Below are 19470 nucleotides of genomic sequence, written 5' to 3' on the forward strand. Positions count from 1 at the left end.
TGTTATCAGAGCAGAGAGGAGGACCACACAGAGGAGAGCTGGACTTATATCTCTCTTATAACCTCAGATTCCAAAGTGACGACACGTTCAAGCTTATTGTTAAAGTGCAAACACTCTGCATCAACAATCCTTCACAGGGTCTCACTCAGAGGAGGATTCAGGGACTCTACAGAAGCTGTTCACAGGTATGAGACCTGTTCAGGGTTTTTAAATCTGTCCGCAGGTGTTTGAAGTCTCACGGAGTCTCAGAGCACGGTGCAGGTTTTGTTTTGTGCACCTGAAGACTCGATAAGGCATCACTCTTCATGTCAGAGCAATCATCCAAAACCTGGACCTGGATGCTCAGGGTCTAATCTGATGAGTCCTAACAAGTGCATCCACAGAACAGCCTCTCTCCAGGGGGAGTGAATAAAAAGCATGATTACAAAGATCTGAAGCTCTGCTGTAAAGATCAAACTTTACATCTGAGAGGTTCTTTAAAGGAAGAGCTGCAGGCGGGACGTCAGAGAGGACGATGAGACTCACTTATGCATGCTTGGTTTTCGTCTTTTCTTGGGTTTTATGGACAAGAAAAGAGATCTGCTCCTTTTTCCTCTTCCAAAAAAAAAACCCTTTTCATAATCGTCATTCTTTGAAGGTGAAAATATTTGGATTAGATATACTTTGTTGTCCCTGAAGGTACATTTGCATCTGGTAAAAGTGCAGAAACTTAAAGTTTGATGCAGCTTCATGTAACATAGAAACAACAACACAAAGACATGAAGCAGCCTGCAAACAGGAGAGAGAAATAAAACTTTAGGAGAACTCAAAATAAAAACAAAAGACTAAAAGAAAAATAAAAGAAGAAGAATCTCCCCCCCCACACACACACACACACACAGAGTACCACAGTGTGTGCCCTCACCTCTCTCTCTCCTGCTCCAGCAGGTCGGTGAAGTCGTCGCTCTTGTTCATGAAGTCGGTGTGTTTGTGTTTCTCGTTGTCCAGCTCCATGACGGTGCGGCGGTGACATTTCTCGGCCAGCAGCAGCTGCTCCAACATCCGTCTGTACGTCTCCTTCTGTTTGTCCTCCAGACGGTCCAACTGAGGGCAAACACGTCAACACTCATTATCAACGACAACTCTACGCCGGCACGCCGACACACAACATCTGCCGGCACAGTATCCAGAGGCATTAGACACGGCTGAGCTCGTATTGTGTTTGTGGAGTAACAAAGAGAGCAGAGACTCTTTCTTCAGAGAGCACCCTGCAGACTCCTCTGAGCACAGAGAATCATATTTAACACACTCTTAAACACAAAGGAGAACGTCTCAGGCTCTGATTTCACTCTGTACATGACCACCAAAATAAGAGTTTTCAAACAGCATCCAAACATCCTGATGAAATACTACATTTGTATTTTATATGTCTGCAGTCGGGGAAAGTTACTGGTACATTAACTTAAGCCCAACATCTTCAAACAAATCTGAGGTGCTGCTTCTTATTCTTCAGTATTTCTCTGGCAGCTTTTGTCACTTTGCAGATGACTATTTGATTTCTTACGTGTAAAACTTGATAGAAATGCATCATGTCTGCTGCCATGACGCTCTGCAGCTCTACTACCTGGATGTAAAGGAGCACAGGTGATGATGTCATCAGATAGTGGGCGTGGTTTGTCAGTATGTTGATCTAGTAAGTGGAGGTAAAGTTGTATGTAGGCTGTGTCTGGTTAAACTGACATATAACCACTCCACCAGAGACATGAGGAACCAGCACAGGCATGAGGACCTGAAGGAGGACTGAAGGCTGCTGGAGCTAGCTCTGTTGGTGGTAGATACACTCAGACATTGACTGATACTCTTACGTGTCATATAGTATTTTTTCAGTGTGGTATTATCACTGTAATTGAAGTTAAGTCTAAAATACTTCTCTTGCTGCTGATTTATTCTGTGTCTGCACACGTTGACTTGTTCCCTGTCTTTTTATATCTTATATTCTAACACTTCAGAATTTTATGTCTTATTTTGCTTAACCTCATATTTCTTTGAATGCTCTAAATGTTGCACACACTCTCTTTAACTCTCTAAAGCAGGGGTTCCCAATGTATGGGTCAGGACCCCCTGGGGGGGGTCAGAGCTCGTGCAAGTTGTCTTCCAGGATGTTTTCTTTAATTTTTCTAGTAATCCAAAATGGCATATTTTACCCATTATTGTAAAAATATCATCAAAAATATTAGTTCAGTTTGAAATGAACCTTCCAAATAAAGATGTTGAGTTCGTTTTCTGCCTTTTTTTGTTGCTAATTTTCTGCAGACCAGCTAAATGAAGTATGAAGCAACATCTAATCAGTTTGAGAGACAGAGAGGGTCACAAGTCTTTGGCACCTCTATTTGGGGGGTCGTGGGCTGGAAAGTTTGGGAACCCCTGCTCTAAAGCTCTTGGTTTTGCTCTGTGCATGAATGCTGCTTTGTAAATGGTAAATGGTAAATGGACTTGTACTTATAAAGCGCTTTTCTAGTCTGTTTGACCACTCAAAGCGCTTTTACATTACTTGTCACATTCACCCATTCATACCCATTCACTCACTGATGGTAGAGGCTGCTATGTAGTGAGGGACCATCAGTGTTAGCTAATCTCATTCATTCACATTCACACACCTCTGAACAACAGAGGGAGCAATTTGGGGTTCAGTGTCTTGCTCAAGGACACTTCGGCATGTGACTGCAGACCGACTCTACCCACTGAGCCACAGCTGCCCAAATAAACATGTCTTATGCAAATCAAAATCCTGCATTAGAAATATTTGGAATTAAAAAGAGGATTTCAATATTTTTCCACCCTGCAGTCTGATATTCTCTAATCATTTCTTTGTATGTTGAAGAAGGGTAAATGTCTGATCTGGATTTATTAGCTGAAGACAAAGTTTGAAATATAAGCAATTATGTTGACAGCATAAATACATTAAAGTACTGTTCATTAGTAATTTAAATATCTGTGTTCCTCTCACCTCGGCCATGGGTCCCTCATAGACGTCCTCTGTGCTGTTGTTGCTGCGGGTCAGCAGAGCGTCTCTCTGCAGGGCCTGCAGAGGTCTGGTGGGGCCGGCTGACCCGTAGTGAGCCTCTAAGGTCTCTGGTTTGGTTCTGTCCGTCTTCATCAGACCGATGATGTCCTCTCTGGCCTGAGGAGAGGACACAGAGTCTGTAACGCTGCATAAACACAACGTCTTCACTCACTGTCACACTTCTGTTTGCAGCATTAATAAAACGTGATATTTTACATTTATGATCAATTCTTATATCAGGATGACACAACTTTAACTTTCAATTTTTGAAATTATTAATGACAAAATATTTCAGATTTATTCTTTAGGATTTATTTGTCAAATTAAATCTGTTTCACACATTTTATGTCATAAAAACAAACTTTTAATCAAGATTTCTGATTAAATTGGTGGTTATTCGCTTAGAAATAAGATCCTACATGACTTTAAAACACAGAATTATATTTACTCATAACTATTATGATTAAAAAAAACTCTAGGTAAGAAGATCAGATGCATGCTTTATGCTTACAGAGAGCCTGCACAAATAAAAGCCTAATAAATGACTACAGAGACGTGATTCATTCAAAGTAATGAACAAAAATCAGACAGAAAAGCTGAAATAAACTCTGAAAGTTTGACTCTTGTAAAGCTACATGCACACATTTCATTCAGTGTTTATTAAATACAAGTAATCATCAAATCCTCCATCTTTCTAACATCATAACAACTCAAATATAATCTTTAAACTCTGAATAAAAAGAAGGAAGCAGTTTTCCCTGGATTTATCCTCGTCTCTTCCTCCTCTGAATATCTGAAGGAGGATTCTCAGCTTTGTTAACATCATCTGAATGTGATGCTGCGCCCAAAACATGACCTCATCAACTCCTCTCACTGACATCACATGACCTAGTGCGCCCAAAACAAGCGAGAGGCGGGTTCACACCAGCAGGGGGAGACATTTCCTGCATGCTGCTCCTGCTGCACGGTGACAGGAAACACACACACACTCATCTTTATGAAGAGATGTGACAGTCAGGAGTGTTTTCTGAGCACAGAGGTGATGGATGATCGGATTTAAGCCTTTAGGTTGAAGACATGTTGGTTTACTGAAGTCATGAATACCTGCAGAAGTCACCTCAACATGAACATCTGTGTGCATCTACTGCACGTCTGTAAATATCATGCTGCTTCTCAGGACACGTTGGACACATGTAAGGCGTCCTGCATGTCCCCAAATGACCTTGAACTGACCCTCATCATCGCTCTAATAACACACACGTGGTGAAGTCGTGATGGATGTGAAAGCAGAGAACAGTGCAGAACAAAAGCAGCTCTTCCTGTGTGAGATGTCGCTCAGTGTTTGGTCTCTTTCCAATCGCTAATGGAAAATATTCAACACACCCAAACAGATGGAAACAGAGGGTGAGGCTGCAGCATCCATCCTGCCTCTCTGGAGACCGCTTTGTAAAATGTGTCTGCATCACAAAATCAGAGTTAGACTGGACTCAGAATCCAACCCCTCACACACAGAGAGACAAAGTTATGATAAACTGCACTCTGGTGGTGGATCAATAAGCTGGACCTGCTTCTCTTTGAAAAGAAGGATAGTTTGATTAACTGGATGTTCATATAAAAACTTCTGACTGCTTAAAAACAACCACAGGTCATCTCAATCAGCTCTTTTTTCTTAATAGTGTCTATGACAACAACAAAAGAGGAAGTAAGATAACCTAGAATATTCAAGACTGAACTCTCCCCTGCTCACCCCTCCTGTTAGTGAAGCTACGGTGGCCTTTGAGGACACAAAGCTCCTGTGAAGTATGATCCTCCTTTTGTCAAGTTTTTAAATCAGAAACGTCTAGCAATAAAAATTCTTTATCACAACACCAACCACTCTCTTCTTACATCAGACTTCTACCAGATCCGTCTCTGATCCACTGCAGTAGCAGGACCTCTGGACAGCTGGAGTCATGTGACTGAGGTTTTCCCGCAGTAGAGACCGGAACGCAACGGAGCGGATCCAGTGGAAGTTAACACATTGACTAGAATAGAAACCTATCAGATCCGGTGCTGTGACGGATCGGACACGGATCAGGTGGAATTTGTCCGTTACTATTCTTCGTCTTCCAACCGGTGCATCTCGTGCGTCCATTCACCACATTGAAAAACCCGGATGTTACTAGTTTGTCCATTCTGTGCTGCTGTAGAAACATGACGGTGCAGGATGGCGACCTTTGGGGACGGCGACTTGCTCCTATGTAGATATAAAAGTCTCACTCTAAGGGCCTGTCCACATGTTTGAGTAGATTTCTTAGTTTTTTCCTCAGGCTTTCGTCCACACGTTTTTATGTCACAGAAAACTGAGCTTTTTGAAAACTGTATTTTGTCGTTTTCATGTGGACGGTGAAGACGTAGGTTTTGGAAAAACAGATGCACCAAAAAAGGCATGCTGCTGGTTTGTTTATCATTATACCGTGACGTGAGGGTGAATAAATAAATCATGCTCTGTGGTTTTTAATTCGTCACCCAGCACACGGTTGAGAGAACGCCAAGAATTATTACCACATGTTGGTCTGTCATACCAGGCTGTTCAGGGTCATTTAGTTAAGAAGAGACCAAGAACTGATGCGGTGAGCAGATCTGTTCTGTATAGCAGTGTTTTTCAACCTTTTTTGAGCCAAGGCACATTTCATACATTAACAAAATCCTGAGTCACACCAGCAACCAAAAGTTTTACAAAATGACACATTTAGTCTCTGAATATATGAATCTATTTATCTGAGAGAGGGACTTTGGCTACTTCTTTAACTGCGTCAGGGCGAAGCATCTTATTTACAATAGATTTTGCAGGTAGTGTTAATGTCTCTGCCACAATGTGTGGCTGATAAGTAAGTAGTAAGGTTTGAGAGCTCTCACAGTCACCGTTGTAGTTTTTCTCATAAAAGTTGCCTTTTCCACCTCCCATATTACGCTCTTCATTCAGGTTAGAATTTAGTCCAGGGCCCAGTTTGGAGTTTTCATTTTTCCTTTTTGAATATTTATCCATCACTGTTGTACGCCTATGTCTTATCACATACACCTCTTGCACACATCATTAATTCTACTGTCTTAAATTAACAAGGTCATTAGTGTCCTTTATTGCCACCCAGTGGGTGGGGAGCACAGCTCAGTACCTATTTTATACAGTCTATGGTCACTACATGGATGAGGACTGAATTACTCAGCCAGTCACTACACTGCAGGCACAGACGCACTCCATGGCAAATTATTTGCAGTATATGAATAATACTTTTTTGGACTAATTAAGTGAAATTGATTAAGTTCCACGGCACACCTGACGATCTGTCACGGCACACTAGTGTGCCACGGCACAGTGGTTGAAAATCACTGCTGTATAGAGCCATCACACTTTGGAATCATTTACCAGTCACTATAATTGAAGCCCCCAGTAAAGCCAGTTTAAAAGACTCTTAAAGGAACATCATAATCAGAACTCTAACATTAATGAATTTTAATGAATTTTAGTAAACATACTGTTTTGTTTTTTGATTCATTTTATTTCATGTTTGAAGCATTTTCATTTTTTCTATTTTATGTTTGTAGCATTTTTCTGATTTTTTCTATTTTATTTCTATACAGAATTCACAGTTTTTCTTTGTGATGTTTGTTGAAGTTTTAGTTTTGTATTTTATGTTTATTTTTTATGTTATGTTTTGTTTTATGTAGACCCCAGGAAGAGTAGCTGCTGTTAGTGGCAGCTAATGAGGATCTGAATAAAGAAAGAAAGAATACCTACATGCATGTCTCACCTGTTGGTCTGTCCTACCTACATGCATGTCTCTCTGTTGTCATGTGGACAGAGACATGTATAAAAACCCCTCAGGTTTATCCACATGAGAGCATCACTTCCATCATCCTCTGACTCGTACCTGAACTTCCCCCTCCATGATCCCCAGCAGCTGCAGCAGATCTTTCTTTGACAGATCCAGAGCCGCTGTCTTCCTGCTCCCAGCGGTCTTCTTAGTCTTCTTAGCGGTCCCCGACGCCGGCGTCCTCCCGTCCTTCTCCTCCTGCGGAGCGTTCGTCTTCCTCTTCGTGAGCTCTGGTGTGTTCTCCTCTTCCTCCTTGATGAATCCTTTAGTGGGCTGGATGTGTCCGTCGTCCGGACCCTCCATGGTGCAGTTCCTGGATCGCATTTTTACCTGTGAGACGAGAAACAGAAAGGAATGATTGGAGGTGTGAGGATGGAGAGGCTGAAGAGTTTATTTCAAACTAATGTCAGATTTTAAATTAACATTTTTACGCTGGAAACAACCAGAATCCTCTCTATCTTTATAAAATCAAACATCATTATTTCCAGCTCCATGGTTTGGACATGCTCCTCTTGTTGGCGGGTAAATGACCGCACAGATTCTTGGGAGAGTTCAGAGGAGGAATCCTGCTTTGTCTCGACTTAATCTTTCTCTTATTATTTCAATCAATCATGTGAGACACAATATGTCAATCCTTTGCTCTTCATTCAAGGTGTGCATGCCTTCTGAGCACAATTAATCCATCAGTGATGATTGGAAAGCAGATACAGGTTTGGGGGGTGAGGATGGGGGGTCCTCCTGACAAAGTTATAGGACATGAGATCTGAACTAGGCCAAAGTTCCCCGGGGCTGCAGGTCTGGATGAAAGCAGACCGTGACTCAGCCTGAGAGAATCCTGGCAGGGACGCGGTAGCAACCACGTTACCTCTGCCTGTTATTAATAGTTGTAACAGGGACGGGGCCAAGATCTCCCACGCGTCAGAACCACAGGGCCGTCTCTCACTCCGACGGGCAGCCAGGTGAGGAGCTGGAGGAGCTGGGAGGTGAAATCTAAACCCCAAGAGGAGCCTGGAGCAGAAGCTGGAAGAGCTGGAAGGTGAAATCTAAACCCCAAGAGGAGCCTGGAGCAGAAGCTGGAGGAGCTGTGGCTTCAGAGGATGAAGTTTGTGAAGAGTATCTGGAGTCAATCATGAGTTTGTCATGTGCAGAGAGCGGCCAGGAGCGGTTACATCCCCTGTTCTGGACCGAGAGTAGTGCATGGACTGAAACGACCTGCACACACTTTTACATTACAGCATGCATTTTCTTCAAACCTCCTGATTGGGACACTTTCATTTTACTGCAAACTCACGTATGCACGAAATCCAGGTGGATTTCTCATCAGTGCACCAAACGTTCGTGTTTGCTTGTTTTCACATGGCTTTGCATGTCAACATTTTCCCCAGTGGGCGACTGAAAGTGGACTCTTGCAGTTTTCAAAACGCAGCATACTTTGAATTTTAAAACTTTGATATTTATGGTCTGGTACTTTTGGAATGAAGATGCATCCTCCCGGAGCTCTTTGGAGAACGCTGACTTTTTTTTTCTCAAGTTCAGGTCTCATTTATAATTTTTAGAACAATAGAAAGATAAATAAGAGCAAAAATAAATAAATTACTAAAACAAAAATTAATGAATGAATCCATTAAAATTAAAATTAAATTAAATTAAATTAAATAAAAAACAAACAAACTTCTGAGTTGTCTAGAAACTTCTAACCTCTTCCTCCTTTCAAAAACGCCAACTTTTTCGCCTCATCCTTCCAAGAAAGCCTGTTTTTCATGTTTCCTACGGTTGGCCTACACTAAAAGATTTTCAAAACTAAACCAATTTTCAAAATGTGAGAGAACCCACATATGAAGACATATAATGCCAGTTTAACAGCTTTGTTCTGACACCATGTGGTGTGCAGTGAGGTTGAAAACACACAGAGAAAGTTCTCACTCTCTAAACTGAAATCTCTTAAAATCTCTCGCAGTCCAACGTGACTTTAAATTAGACAAACATGGCGGACAACGAGTGCTATAGTTAACAGTGTGATCGTGGTGTGTTTTACCCAAGCGTCAACCTCCGGTCTTAAAATATGAAGCCCATGCAGAAGAGTTATAAACTGCAGTTCCTCGAGCGTCCACTAGAGGCTGGCTGCAGAAACACAGGAAACCACATACACACCCATTCAAAGAGACGATCTTTACAGCAGAAATAAACATGTTTACAGCCTGGTTCAAAAAACTGTTAAGGTCTGAAGAGCTCATTTCTCTATCAGCACACACTGTAGGGGGTGAATGTATTATAACTCGTTATTAAACTAATGAGTTTTGCCCAAATAAGGGCGTGGCTGACTTGATTGACAGGCAGGAACACTGTAGCTGTTAGCGAGGAGGCTAAAGCCCCGCCTCTTTACCTCACACTAGCTCCACAGACGTTAGGTTGAGTTCAGCATTTCCAATATGGCGCCCACTGACAATCAGTTTGTTATGCTTCCTTCTTTAGTCAGTGACACGTGTGTAATCAAACATGGAAAGAAGAGAGTTGAAGGTATATTAAACAAAAGATCAACATGCAAAGGGTCAAGAAAAGTTAACAGGAAATGAACATTACACAAAACATGGAAAGGTCCAACAGAAAACACAAGAACACGAGACACAGCAGCTGAATACACACAGGGGCGATCAGACACAGGTGAGACTACTCAGCATGCAATCATGAGGGAGGGAACACAGACAAAGACACACCTGGAGCAAGAACTTCAACATAAAGCAGGAAACACTAAAGACTTAACAGAGGAACATGAGTGAGAAAAGGAGGACTTTATGAAGAGAAGCTCAGGCCCAAAGTCTTGAGTGTACACATTAGAACTTGATATTTCTCTCTGTGATAACAGTGATGGAAACTTTGGGGACAAAGTACGTCTAAGACTCAAGATGTTTAATTAATGTGACACCATCCATCTTTAAAATCCTCCCTAAAAGGCGACCTGCATCCTGCGTCTGCGATGTGAGTAAACACTGAACGTAAGATCTGTAAACAGAAACGCTTCTGTTTACTGAGCTGCCAAACGTCTCCTCAGCGTCTCATCTGAAGTGTGTCTCCACATGCCATCACGGTGTCGTATCGGGTCCCAGGCGAGGGACCTGATCCGTGTAAACAGTTTACCTTCACAGGAGAGGAGCTGGGAGTCGTTTCGGTGTGACTTTACAGCGTGATGAAGAGGAGCGGGCGAGCTCTGACGACAGAGTCCACTTTGAGGGTTTCACCGTCAACAAACAGTCTGCGTTCACAAACATCCTCAGAGCTGCAGGACTCTTGGAAATGTGAACACTTGGAGGAAAAGAAGCTGATGGAGTTTAACTTCAAGGCCAAAAGTATAGGGGTGATGAGCTTAATAATAGGAGCAGATCCCCGCAGCAGGTCCGGCTGGAACCAGGAAAGTGGAGGCTGTAATAACAGCCGGGACATGGTTTTGTGATAAGATGCCAGATCTGAGTGCAGTGCACTTGTTTCCACATACTTCTGGCCATGTTCATGACCAGCACATGATTAAAAAGCAGTTTAAACTCTGAATAAACGCTCTGTTAATCTGCAGCCGCTCTCTCTGAGCATTTAGAGGCTTTGAAGGATTTGTTTGTTCTGTGTTTCTGAAACCGCTGCAGTGAGAGGCGCTTTAAAAAGTGGTCATCCTGCACACATTCTACAGACCCAACGTAAACCGACCAGAAATACACCCGGCAAATAAAGTGCAGATTGTACGTTTGGTCTTCCCCGGGGAGAGATATTTATGGAGACGCGATGAGGCGCTCTGATTTACGCCTCAGCCTGGATTAAACCCCGGACAGCTGTGGGCCGCGGTCGACACACGAGACCTGCAGTGGATAAGTGGTCGGAGCTGGTATGTTGGCAGCGGGGCGTCTCAGTGGTTCGAAAGCTCATCCAGTTATAAGAAGGTCACAGGTTTGACCCCAGAATCAACAAATGTCTCCAAAAATGCCCACGTGTGGGGAGGAACTGTGGGATGAAGTGCAGCACATGTCTGAAGTGAAAGTGAGGCGTAACTTCACCCTGCAGCTGAATGTGTCGGCTCAGGGGTCTGCTTCTTATGAAATATGCTGCTGATTAAAGCTCTGTGTCTCAATTCCCAACAAATATCTCTGAAACACTAACATGTCCCGGTCATAACTCACTGACAAACCCAAACAACGCACCACCATTACAACTCTGATTTCTCTGTTCAAACGTCAGTCAGTGTCGTCACTGATTTAGACTTTAGACTTTATTGTCCCCTTGCATCTCCATCTCCATAGACAAACCCAAGAACACACACTGCAGGCTCAACATGTGTGCTAACAAGGAGCTTAGGAGGGAGGCATGCTAGTTGTAGGCTGTCTTAATAAACACAAAGGTCGCTTTGACTCCCCACGTCTGCAGATTTGAAGATCTAGTGGATGATTTTTAGTTTGCATGGAAAAGTGCTAGCGCTAGTTAGCATAGCCACATAGCTACATGTTGGTAGCTGTGTACCAAGACACACGTCGACATGCTGACAAATAAAACAACAAGAAACACTAAATCTGTGACCAATGGTTCAGAAAGGTCCTGCTGCAGGCGCCTCTCCGTCAGGATCAGATTCTGGATCAGATTCAGAGGGTTGAAGTAACGCGGGTCTGTGAGCAGCCGTGTATATTCAGCCAACATGTAAACATTAGATCAACGTGCTGGACAGCCGAGGAGGCCACACCCACTTCCTGAGGGGGCGTGGTCAGAGAGCTCATTCTCATTTAAAGGCACAGACACAGAAAACAGCCTGTTCTGATCAGGGCTGAAAAAGAGGGGTTTACAGGCAGACCAGAATCTGATTTCAAAGTGTTTTTATGAGCAATAAACTTTAAAGACATGTTTTGGGGACCTCTTAGACCAATATATGTTGATGAGAAAGAGCAGAATATGTCACCTTTAACTCTTAGCTTTATGATAATCATAATAAATGTGTTATAAAAAGAGAATTCAGTCCCTGTGCAACCTTTACTGTACGATTTAAACGTGTTAATTTCTGCTGTAGAAATCGTCATTTTAACATTAGACCTTATGGGGATTCCTTGACTTTTGGAGACAACCTCAAGTGGACATTTGAGAACTGCAGTTATTTGCACCTCCACATTTGCTTCATTTTTCAACTCTTTGAGGTTGTTGTTTGTTGCTGACTTTAACTTCCCCTACAGGTGATATGTAATCAAGTGCTATAGTCAGTTTGAGGCTAATGAATGCTAACATAATTAAAACCAGCATCTAGTTTACATTTGTAGAAAACAGCAAACTAAGACAGTGAACTTGAAATAGTATTTGTAACAGAGGGTAAAGACTGTGAGAATCTTAATGCACCCTGTAGCGAGCATGCTCCTCACAGAGATGCTAATTTTCAGCTTTGTTTGCACAGAACAATGTTGGCGACAGACCTGGTCCTTATCAGCGTACGCCCTGCTCCACTTCAGAGTCCGGCTGCCCTCTGCATCTTATTTACGAGCTGGACCCGGTTCAGCATGTGCAGCTGTTTGTTTGGTGAAAACATAAAGGGGTATTTTTAGTGTCTCCTCCTCGCTTGTGTCCAGAGTCCAACAAGGGGAAACTCCAGGGCTATCACTTCATGATCCATCAGCAATCCCACAGATGCCTGAGCCTCACAGCTGCAGCTCTGACACGACTCCACAACAACAACAACGATAACAATAACAACGCTTGATGTAAACAAACCGCCACGAGCGGTGAATACCTGCGACCAAGACACCGGAGCAACAACCCCGACACTCACTGGGTCATGTTGTAATGATATCCGGGGTAAATATAGATCTTATAGCAGCTCTGGCCTCTGTGCTCAGGAATCGTTCCTACAGAATAACATTCATCGTTCTGAGAGAGGAGGATCGCTGAGAGTCTGCAGGATAAATTAAGGACTGTTATTTAATGAGTCTGAACAGCCTGCAGCTCATGGTTCAGCTTTAGGTGCTATTTCACTCTGTGGCAGCCAGGTGGACTTCAGGAGGCATCAACAGTTCTTGATTTGAATTGGCCAGATACTCCAGATCTGTGTCCGATCCGTCACAGCTCTGGATCTGATAAGTTTCTATTCTAGTCAATGTGTTAACTTCCACTGGATCCACTCCAGAGCAGATGGAGCGGGACAGGAAGTCAGGTTTCACCAAAACCAAATGAAAACATCCGGTTAATTTTCAGAATAAAACACTCTGTGTTATCACCAGATCGTATTTCACTTAACTACAACAACAAACCAAAGTCATGATGAGCGGAGCCAGGCCTGGAGTCAACAGGTCAGAGGTTTTCAGAGGACCAGAAAGACAACATGGATGAGGAGAGGAGGAGGAGGAGGATCCTTGATTCAGGGATTACTGAGGGGGAAACCTCGGTCACATGACTCCAGCTGTCCGGAGGTCCTGCTCCGTGCTGCGTTCTGAAAACACAGCACAGAGCCGGACTGCAGCGGAGACGGATCTGGTGGAAGTCTGATGTAAGAAGAGTGTGGATGTTGTGTTAAAGAATTTGTATGTTAGAACTTTTTGATGTTAAAACTTCACAAATAGAGGATCCTACTTCTCATGCATCACAGGAGCTTCTTGTCCTCAAAGGCCACCATAGCTTCACCAACAGGAGGGGAGAGTAAGGGAGCGTTTCAGTCAAGAATCTGACTGCTAGAGATCACTAAATATTTACAATTCTACACATTATAGCTGTGACACACAGGACACAAATACCAGGTCTCCTGGTTTAAGATTTCTAGCTTTAAATTTCAACCCCAACCCTGTCATCACACGGACTTCCTCGGAAGAATCAAACAAAAATGTGAGGCCGGACTGCAGCGGATCAGAGACAGACCAGACACGGATCTGGTGGAAGTCTGATGTTATGATCCTAGTGTTATGGCTCTCACATACTGACATTTCAAGGGGGGGATATTTATGCCCCTGTTTTTCACTGTTGCAGAATTGCAATGTTAAAGAGAAGGAGCTTACGGTGCAGAGAACACTGTTAGTGGACACAGGCCCTTAAAGGCAACTTAACTTCTTTTTAACAATGTTGCTGCAGAAGAGCTAGTCAGCTGGTTTTCTTTGATAGCATCACAAAGAAAGAGCAGAGTTTTCTTATCTAGCTGTTGATTTGACTTCAACGCAGAGATCTTCCTGACGTTATGGGGCGATGGCAGCCGTCCAAACTCACCCGCTCGTCTCTGCAGATCTTTAACCTTTGAGCTTTTCTTGCTCAGTGTGATTTAGACGTGTAGATTTGAGAATGACTATATAAGGGAACGATCAGCTCCACCAGGAGGTTTAAAGAGCTCCGGCCTCTCGTCGTAACTCACCATAAGGGGGAAAGTAATGCAGTCAGTCATCTGTGCTGCAGGAGGGCTTTAGAGTCCTGAGAGGCAGGAGCTCCACCGTGGAGCCAAAACAAACACACTCCTGTCACGAAGACACTGTTTAATATTTCAGACGAGTTGGATCAGACGTTTAAAGAGCTGAAGTATTCAATCAGGAGTAGATCTCATCATTCCTGGAGTGCCTCTGGGCTTACGTATCCTTCCTTACATGAACCTGCAGGCTGCATGTAAACCATCACTGCTCCAGGATTGTTCTTGCACCCCGGACTCAGCCCCCCTGTTCCTGCACCCTGCAGCACACCTCTTGACATTGCAGGTGTAAGTGTACTAAACAGAGCAGGACTAATATCAGCCTATCAAGGACCCGTGCTTGAAATAGTGTGACACTTACAGTCAGGGCTTGAATGCCGCTCTCTGCAGGCTCACATTACCATCCTCAGCACGTCATACACACATCAGAAATAGAGCAATTATAATCAGCGGCTGCAGAAGCGGCACGTGAACAGACCGCATCGTTAAAAGTGTTTCTATATTGAGATTTAAGAGGGAACATGTCGGACACTAATACAGTCAGGAGGTGAATGAGACTTTGTCCTCAGTGACCCTCAGACTGTACAGACACACTCTTTGTTAGATCTCTCTGTGTGTGTTTCTGAAAACAGTTTTAGATTTGTTTCATGTTGAATAACTGCTCAGAGATGAAGTGAGATTATTTTTATTAGAACTATTCCAGACAGAAGTCCATGCATGCTGCAGAAACCTTCATCTCTGTCTGCAGTGAGCCTGTCTTTATTACATGTGACCTTATACGGAGGTCTTAAGTCTCCACAGCAGAGCGAGCAGGAGGAAGCAGGAGACAGCTACAAGAGAAGACATCACACATACACAAACTTCTTTTTTAAAATCGCTCTTATGTCTTCAATTATTTTTTTTAATGTCTTTTAAATGTGCATTTTGTTATGAATATTTTATTTATTTTATTTGATAGCATATTATATGTCTCTAATTATTTTTAAAGTGTCTTTTGAGTTTTATTATGATTATTTTATTTTATTTTTACAAGGTTTTTATGTTTTTTTAATTCTTTTAAAATGTCTTATGTGTTTTATTTGTTTTATTTTGTTATTTGTATTTAATTTAAATTCTTTTTTGCAGCCTTTTTATGTGCTTTTAATATTTTTTATCTGTTTGTTTTATTTTTACATTTTTTTCATTTTTTACAGCATTTTTATGTCTTTATGTGTTTTATTATGATTATCTTATTTAATGTTATTCATTTTTTTAAAGTATGTTTATGTCTCGAATTATTTTTTTAATAGTCTTATTTGTTTTATTATGATTATTTTATTTTATTCTTACCAGGTTTTTATGTTTCTTTTATTCTTTTAAAGTGTCTTATGTGTTTTATTTGTTTTATTATGTTAATTTTATTTTATTGTAGTTCTTTTTTACAGCATTTTTATGTGCCTTTAATTTTTAAATCTGTTTATGTTTTATTTTGAACATTTTATTGCTTTTTACAACACTTTTATGTCTTTATGTGTTTTATTATGATTATTTTATTTTATTCTCTTTTTTTTACAAAATTAAATGTGTCTTAAAAAATTTTGTAAAGTATTTTTTGTGTTTTTGAATTTTATTAGAATTTTCAGTCTTATTTGTTTTATTATGATTATTTTGTTTTATTTTTACAAGGTTTTTATGTTTCTTTAATTCTTTTTAAAGTGTCTTATGTGTTTTATTATGTTAATTGTATTTTACTTTATTTTATTGTAATTCTTTCTCACAGCATTTATATGTGCCTTTAATTTTTTTTATCTGTTTATGTTTTATTTTGACTATTTTATTTCTTTTTTACCGCATTTTTATGTCTTTATGTGTTTTATTATGATTATCTTATTTTATGTTATTCATTTTTTAAAATATATTTCTGTCTCTTATTATTTTTGAAATTGTTGTATTTGTTTTATTTGGATTATTTTATTTTATTTCTTTTTTTACTGTGTTTTATCACTTTGGTAAACTTCATTGTTTTTTAAATGTGCTTTATGTATATATATATAAAGTGGATTGGATGCAGCCACTTTAAGGTAAAACAGAGAGGTTATCTGTATGTACATGTTTAAAGTCCTGCAGGTAAGTTTACCTGATGTCACCTGTGCTTAGAGTTCCATCATGTAGTTGTAAAAAAACTTGTTAGCTAGATTTTCTGATCTCCTCGTCTGAAACAGTCCGAACAGGACCGTGTGAAGTAAATCTAAATCAGTCTGGGACTTTCTTTCCTGTAGAGTCAAACATGTAAACCTTGCCCAGTGAGACTTTAACAGTCCACATACATTCCCGGACCGCGTCAGTCATCAGGGGGAAATTTGTGGGCTGAGACAAAGCAGGTTTTATCCTCGCGGCGGTTTGTGTAAGAGCTCTAATCAGCGCTGACCGGTCCAGAAAGCTGACATCACTCCCAACACACAGCCGAGCAGCAGCCAAGTCTCACATGCCTTTCAAATGGAATGAGCATGAACTCACTTCCCTCATAAACTCTGGGTGTAAAGAGAGAGGGAGAGAGAGGGAGAGAGGGGGAGAATGATGAGGGTAAAACGGGGTTAGACCGCTGCTCATTTCACGTCATTTTACAGCTTTACAAGCCATTTAGCTCCTGAGTGCTGCTGAGTCTTCACTGGATGGTGGTCAGCCCTGCAGTGATTTAACCCGTCACTGTCTCCAGGAATGACTCATGAGAGAGGAATAAGGCCGGACCATCCCAGAAGTGACCTCAGGGAAGATTTACCGTCACCAAACATCACAACAATCGATTTTTAGACAAAGAAGTCGCACGAAGCCTCTGACTTTCTCTGTTTGAGTACAAGTTTGATGAAGTTTGACAAAACACAAGGAAACAAAGCAAGGTGTCACTTTTTAACTTTCAATCAACGCACAATCTCAAGGAACAAATGCCTCAACTTCTCGCTATTTCTGGAGTTATTCCAGCAGTTATCACTTTAAGACTTTACCTCTCCTTTTCTGCATTTCTTACAGTCCATCCAGCAACTTGTTATGCGATCAAAATCAAAGTAAAATCTCACTTCCAGATATGTCTGCAAAATAAACACGGCCATTTCTTGCCATCTGTTTGTGGAGGGTCTCAGTTTCACTGTAAACAGTTCCACAGAGGCTTCCCTCTGGCTTCCTTCAGCGGTCTGAACCTGAAACAGAAACTGATGTTCTTGTGATGATCTTGTAATTAACGGGTCTTCAGTTTGCTGAAATAACAACATCATGATGCAGATTAGTCCAAAGTCCAGAATTCTGGAATCTGTCTTCCATGATGTCAGAATTCTAGAACACCTGCTGTTGCTCTCCATACAGACTGTTTCTCCTGCTGACACCTGATTGGTGGATACTCCTCAGACTACAGACAGAGACCAGAACCCTTCTCAGACTAAAACCCAGAACCTGAGATCCAGATTCAACATGTCTCTGAATCAGAATCTGTAATTACAGGTTAGTTGTAGCTGAAAGTAAAAAGCTTTGTCAGGTCTGTCCTCAAGAGGAGAAGAAAACTACGTCTACAATGTTTGTTTGTTGAATGGAGGTCTATGAAAGAGGATTAGAGACACTGATGTTTCTTTAGCTCTTCATGGAATGTTCCATTTGTTCTCAGAACTCTGACATCATCAAAGACAGAACTCTGACATCATCAAAGACAGAATTCTGACATCATCAAAGACAGAACTCTGACATCATCAAAGACAGAATTCTGACATCATCAAAGACAGAATTCTGACATCATCAAAGACAGAACTCTGACATCATCAAAGACAGAATTCTGACATCATCAAAGACAGAATTCTGACATCATCAAACACAAACTATGACATCATCAAAGACAGAATTCTGACATCATCAAAGACAGAATTCTGACATCATCAAAGACAGAATTCTGACATCATCAAAGACAGAATTCTGACATCATCAAAGACAGAATTCTGACATCATCAAACACAAACTATGACATCATCAAAGACAGAATTCTGACATCAAAGACAGAATTCTGACATGATCAAAGACAGAATTCTGACATCATCAAAGACAGAATTCTGACATCATCAAAGACAGAGTTCTGACATCATCAAACACAAACTATGACATCATCAAAGACAGAATTCTGACATCAAAGACAGAGTTCTGGAATTCTGTCTTTCCCAGACTAACTTGGTGGTTTATGTCAGGGGTTCCAAAAAGTTTCAGCCTGTCACCCTAAAAATTTAGGTGCCAAAAACTTGTGAACCCCCTCTGTCCCTCAGAGTGATTTAATGTGTCTTCATTTAGCTGGTCTGCAGAAAGTGACCCTCCCTATATGAGCATGTGTCTGTGTTTCCTGTGTGTTATGAATGAACCTGCTGCTACTGATGCTTTAGATCATTAACTGTTCACTAACTCTAAACTTAGGAGTCATCTGGAAACAAAGTAATTTATTTTATATTTTTTAGATTACTTTAAAAAAAAAAAGATTTTGGAAGACATCTCAGGACCCCCTCATTTGTGTCTCGCGACCCCCCAGGGGATCACGACCCTCATTTTGGGAACACCTGGTTTAAGTGACCGGACCATGCTGCTGTTTGGTCGTTCACACTTATATCTCTGTAAGTTTGAGATTTTATCAGCTAACATTTTAAAACCTGAGAGTAAACAGAACATATTGGTGTTTTTATCAGATAAGCTCAGAGTCTCCTCCTCTTGTCCCTCTTTGGCTCTCATTCAGGGTTTAGAGCTAAACCTCCAATTACACTCTATAAGCAAACACCTAACTCCGCCACATGAATCCATCATGATGTTATCAGTGGTTTGATATGCCCTCTTCGTCACAGGACCTTCTCCCTCTCTGGGCCCTGTTATGTTGTCATGGGAACAGCAGTAGCTGTTATGAAACCAAACAAGAGGGCAGACGCTGCCGAACGTCCCCCCGTAAACCTCCTGACAGATAACTGAGCTGAATTAGGACGGTGATCTCATGGCTCCCGTCTTATCGGCCGGCCTTGGGCTGCCACTGAAGACACTGTGACCAAGTGATGCAGCTGATTGGAGGGAACACAATGACAGCAGAGGTGAGGAAGTGGAGACGAAGGTCGGAGGTGGTTCATTGTCAAATAGCAGAGTGGATGAAGTCATGATCAAACATTTTAACATGATGACAAAGACCAGACTCTCAT

General features: G+C 41.5%; 1 protein-coding gene across 2 annotated transcripts in view; it reads right to left on the bottom strand.

Moving 5' to 3' along the window:
• Positions 1–19470, bottom strand: part of LOC117824221 (filamin-A-interacting protein 1-like) — a 39151-nt gene that overhangs the window by 13034 nt on the left and 6647 nt on the right. For both annotated transcript variants that reach the window (XM_034699656.1, XM_034699655.1), the window contains exons 2-4: positions 6955–7227; positions 2987–3160; positions 905–1083 (exon numbers count right to left, since the gene is read on the bottom strand). In XM_034699656.1, the coding sequence (XP_034555547.1) occupies positions 905–1083; positions 2987–3160; positions 6955–7221 (620 nt within the window). In that variant the 5' untranslated portion in view covers positions 7222–7227. The remainder of the gene's footprint in view (positions 1–904; positions 1084–2986; positions 3161–6954; positions 7228–19470) is intronic.

The sequence above is a fragment of the Notolabrus celidotus genome, chromosome 13 (assembly GCF_009762535.1).
Source record: "Notolabrus celidotus isolate fNotCel1 chromosome 13, fNotCel1.pri, whole genome shotgun sequence".
Classification (NCBI taxonomy): Eukaryota; Metazoa; Chordata; class Actinopteri; order Labriformes; family Labridae; genus Notolabrus; species Notolabrus celidotus.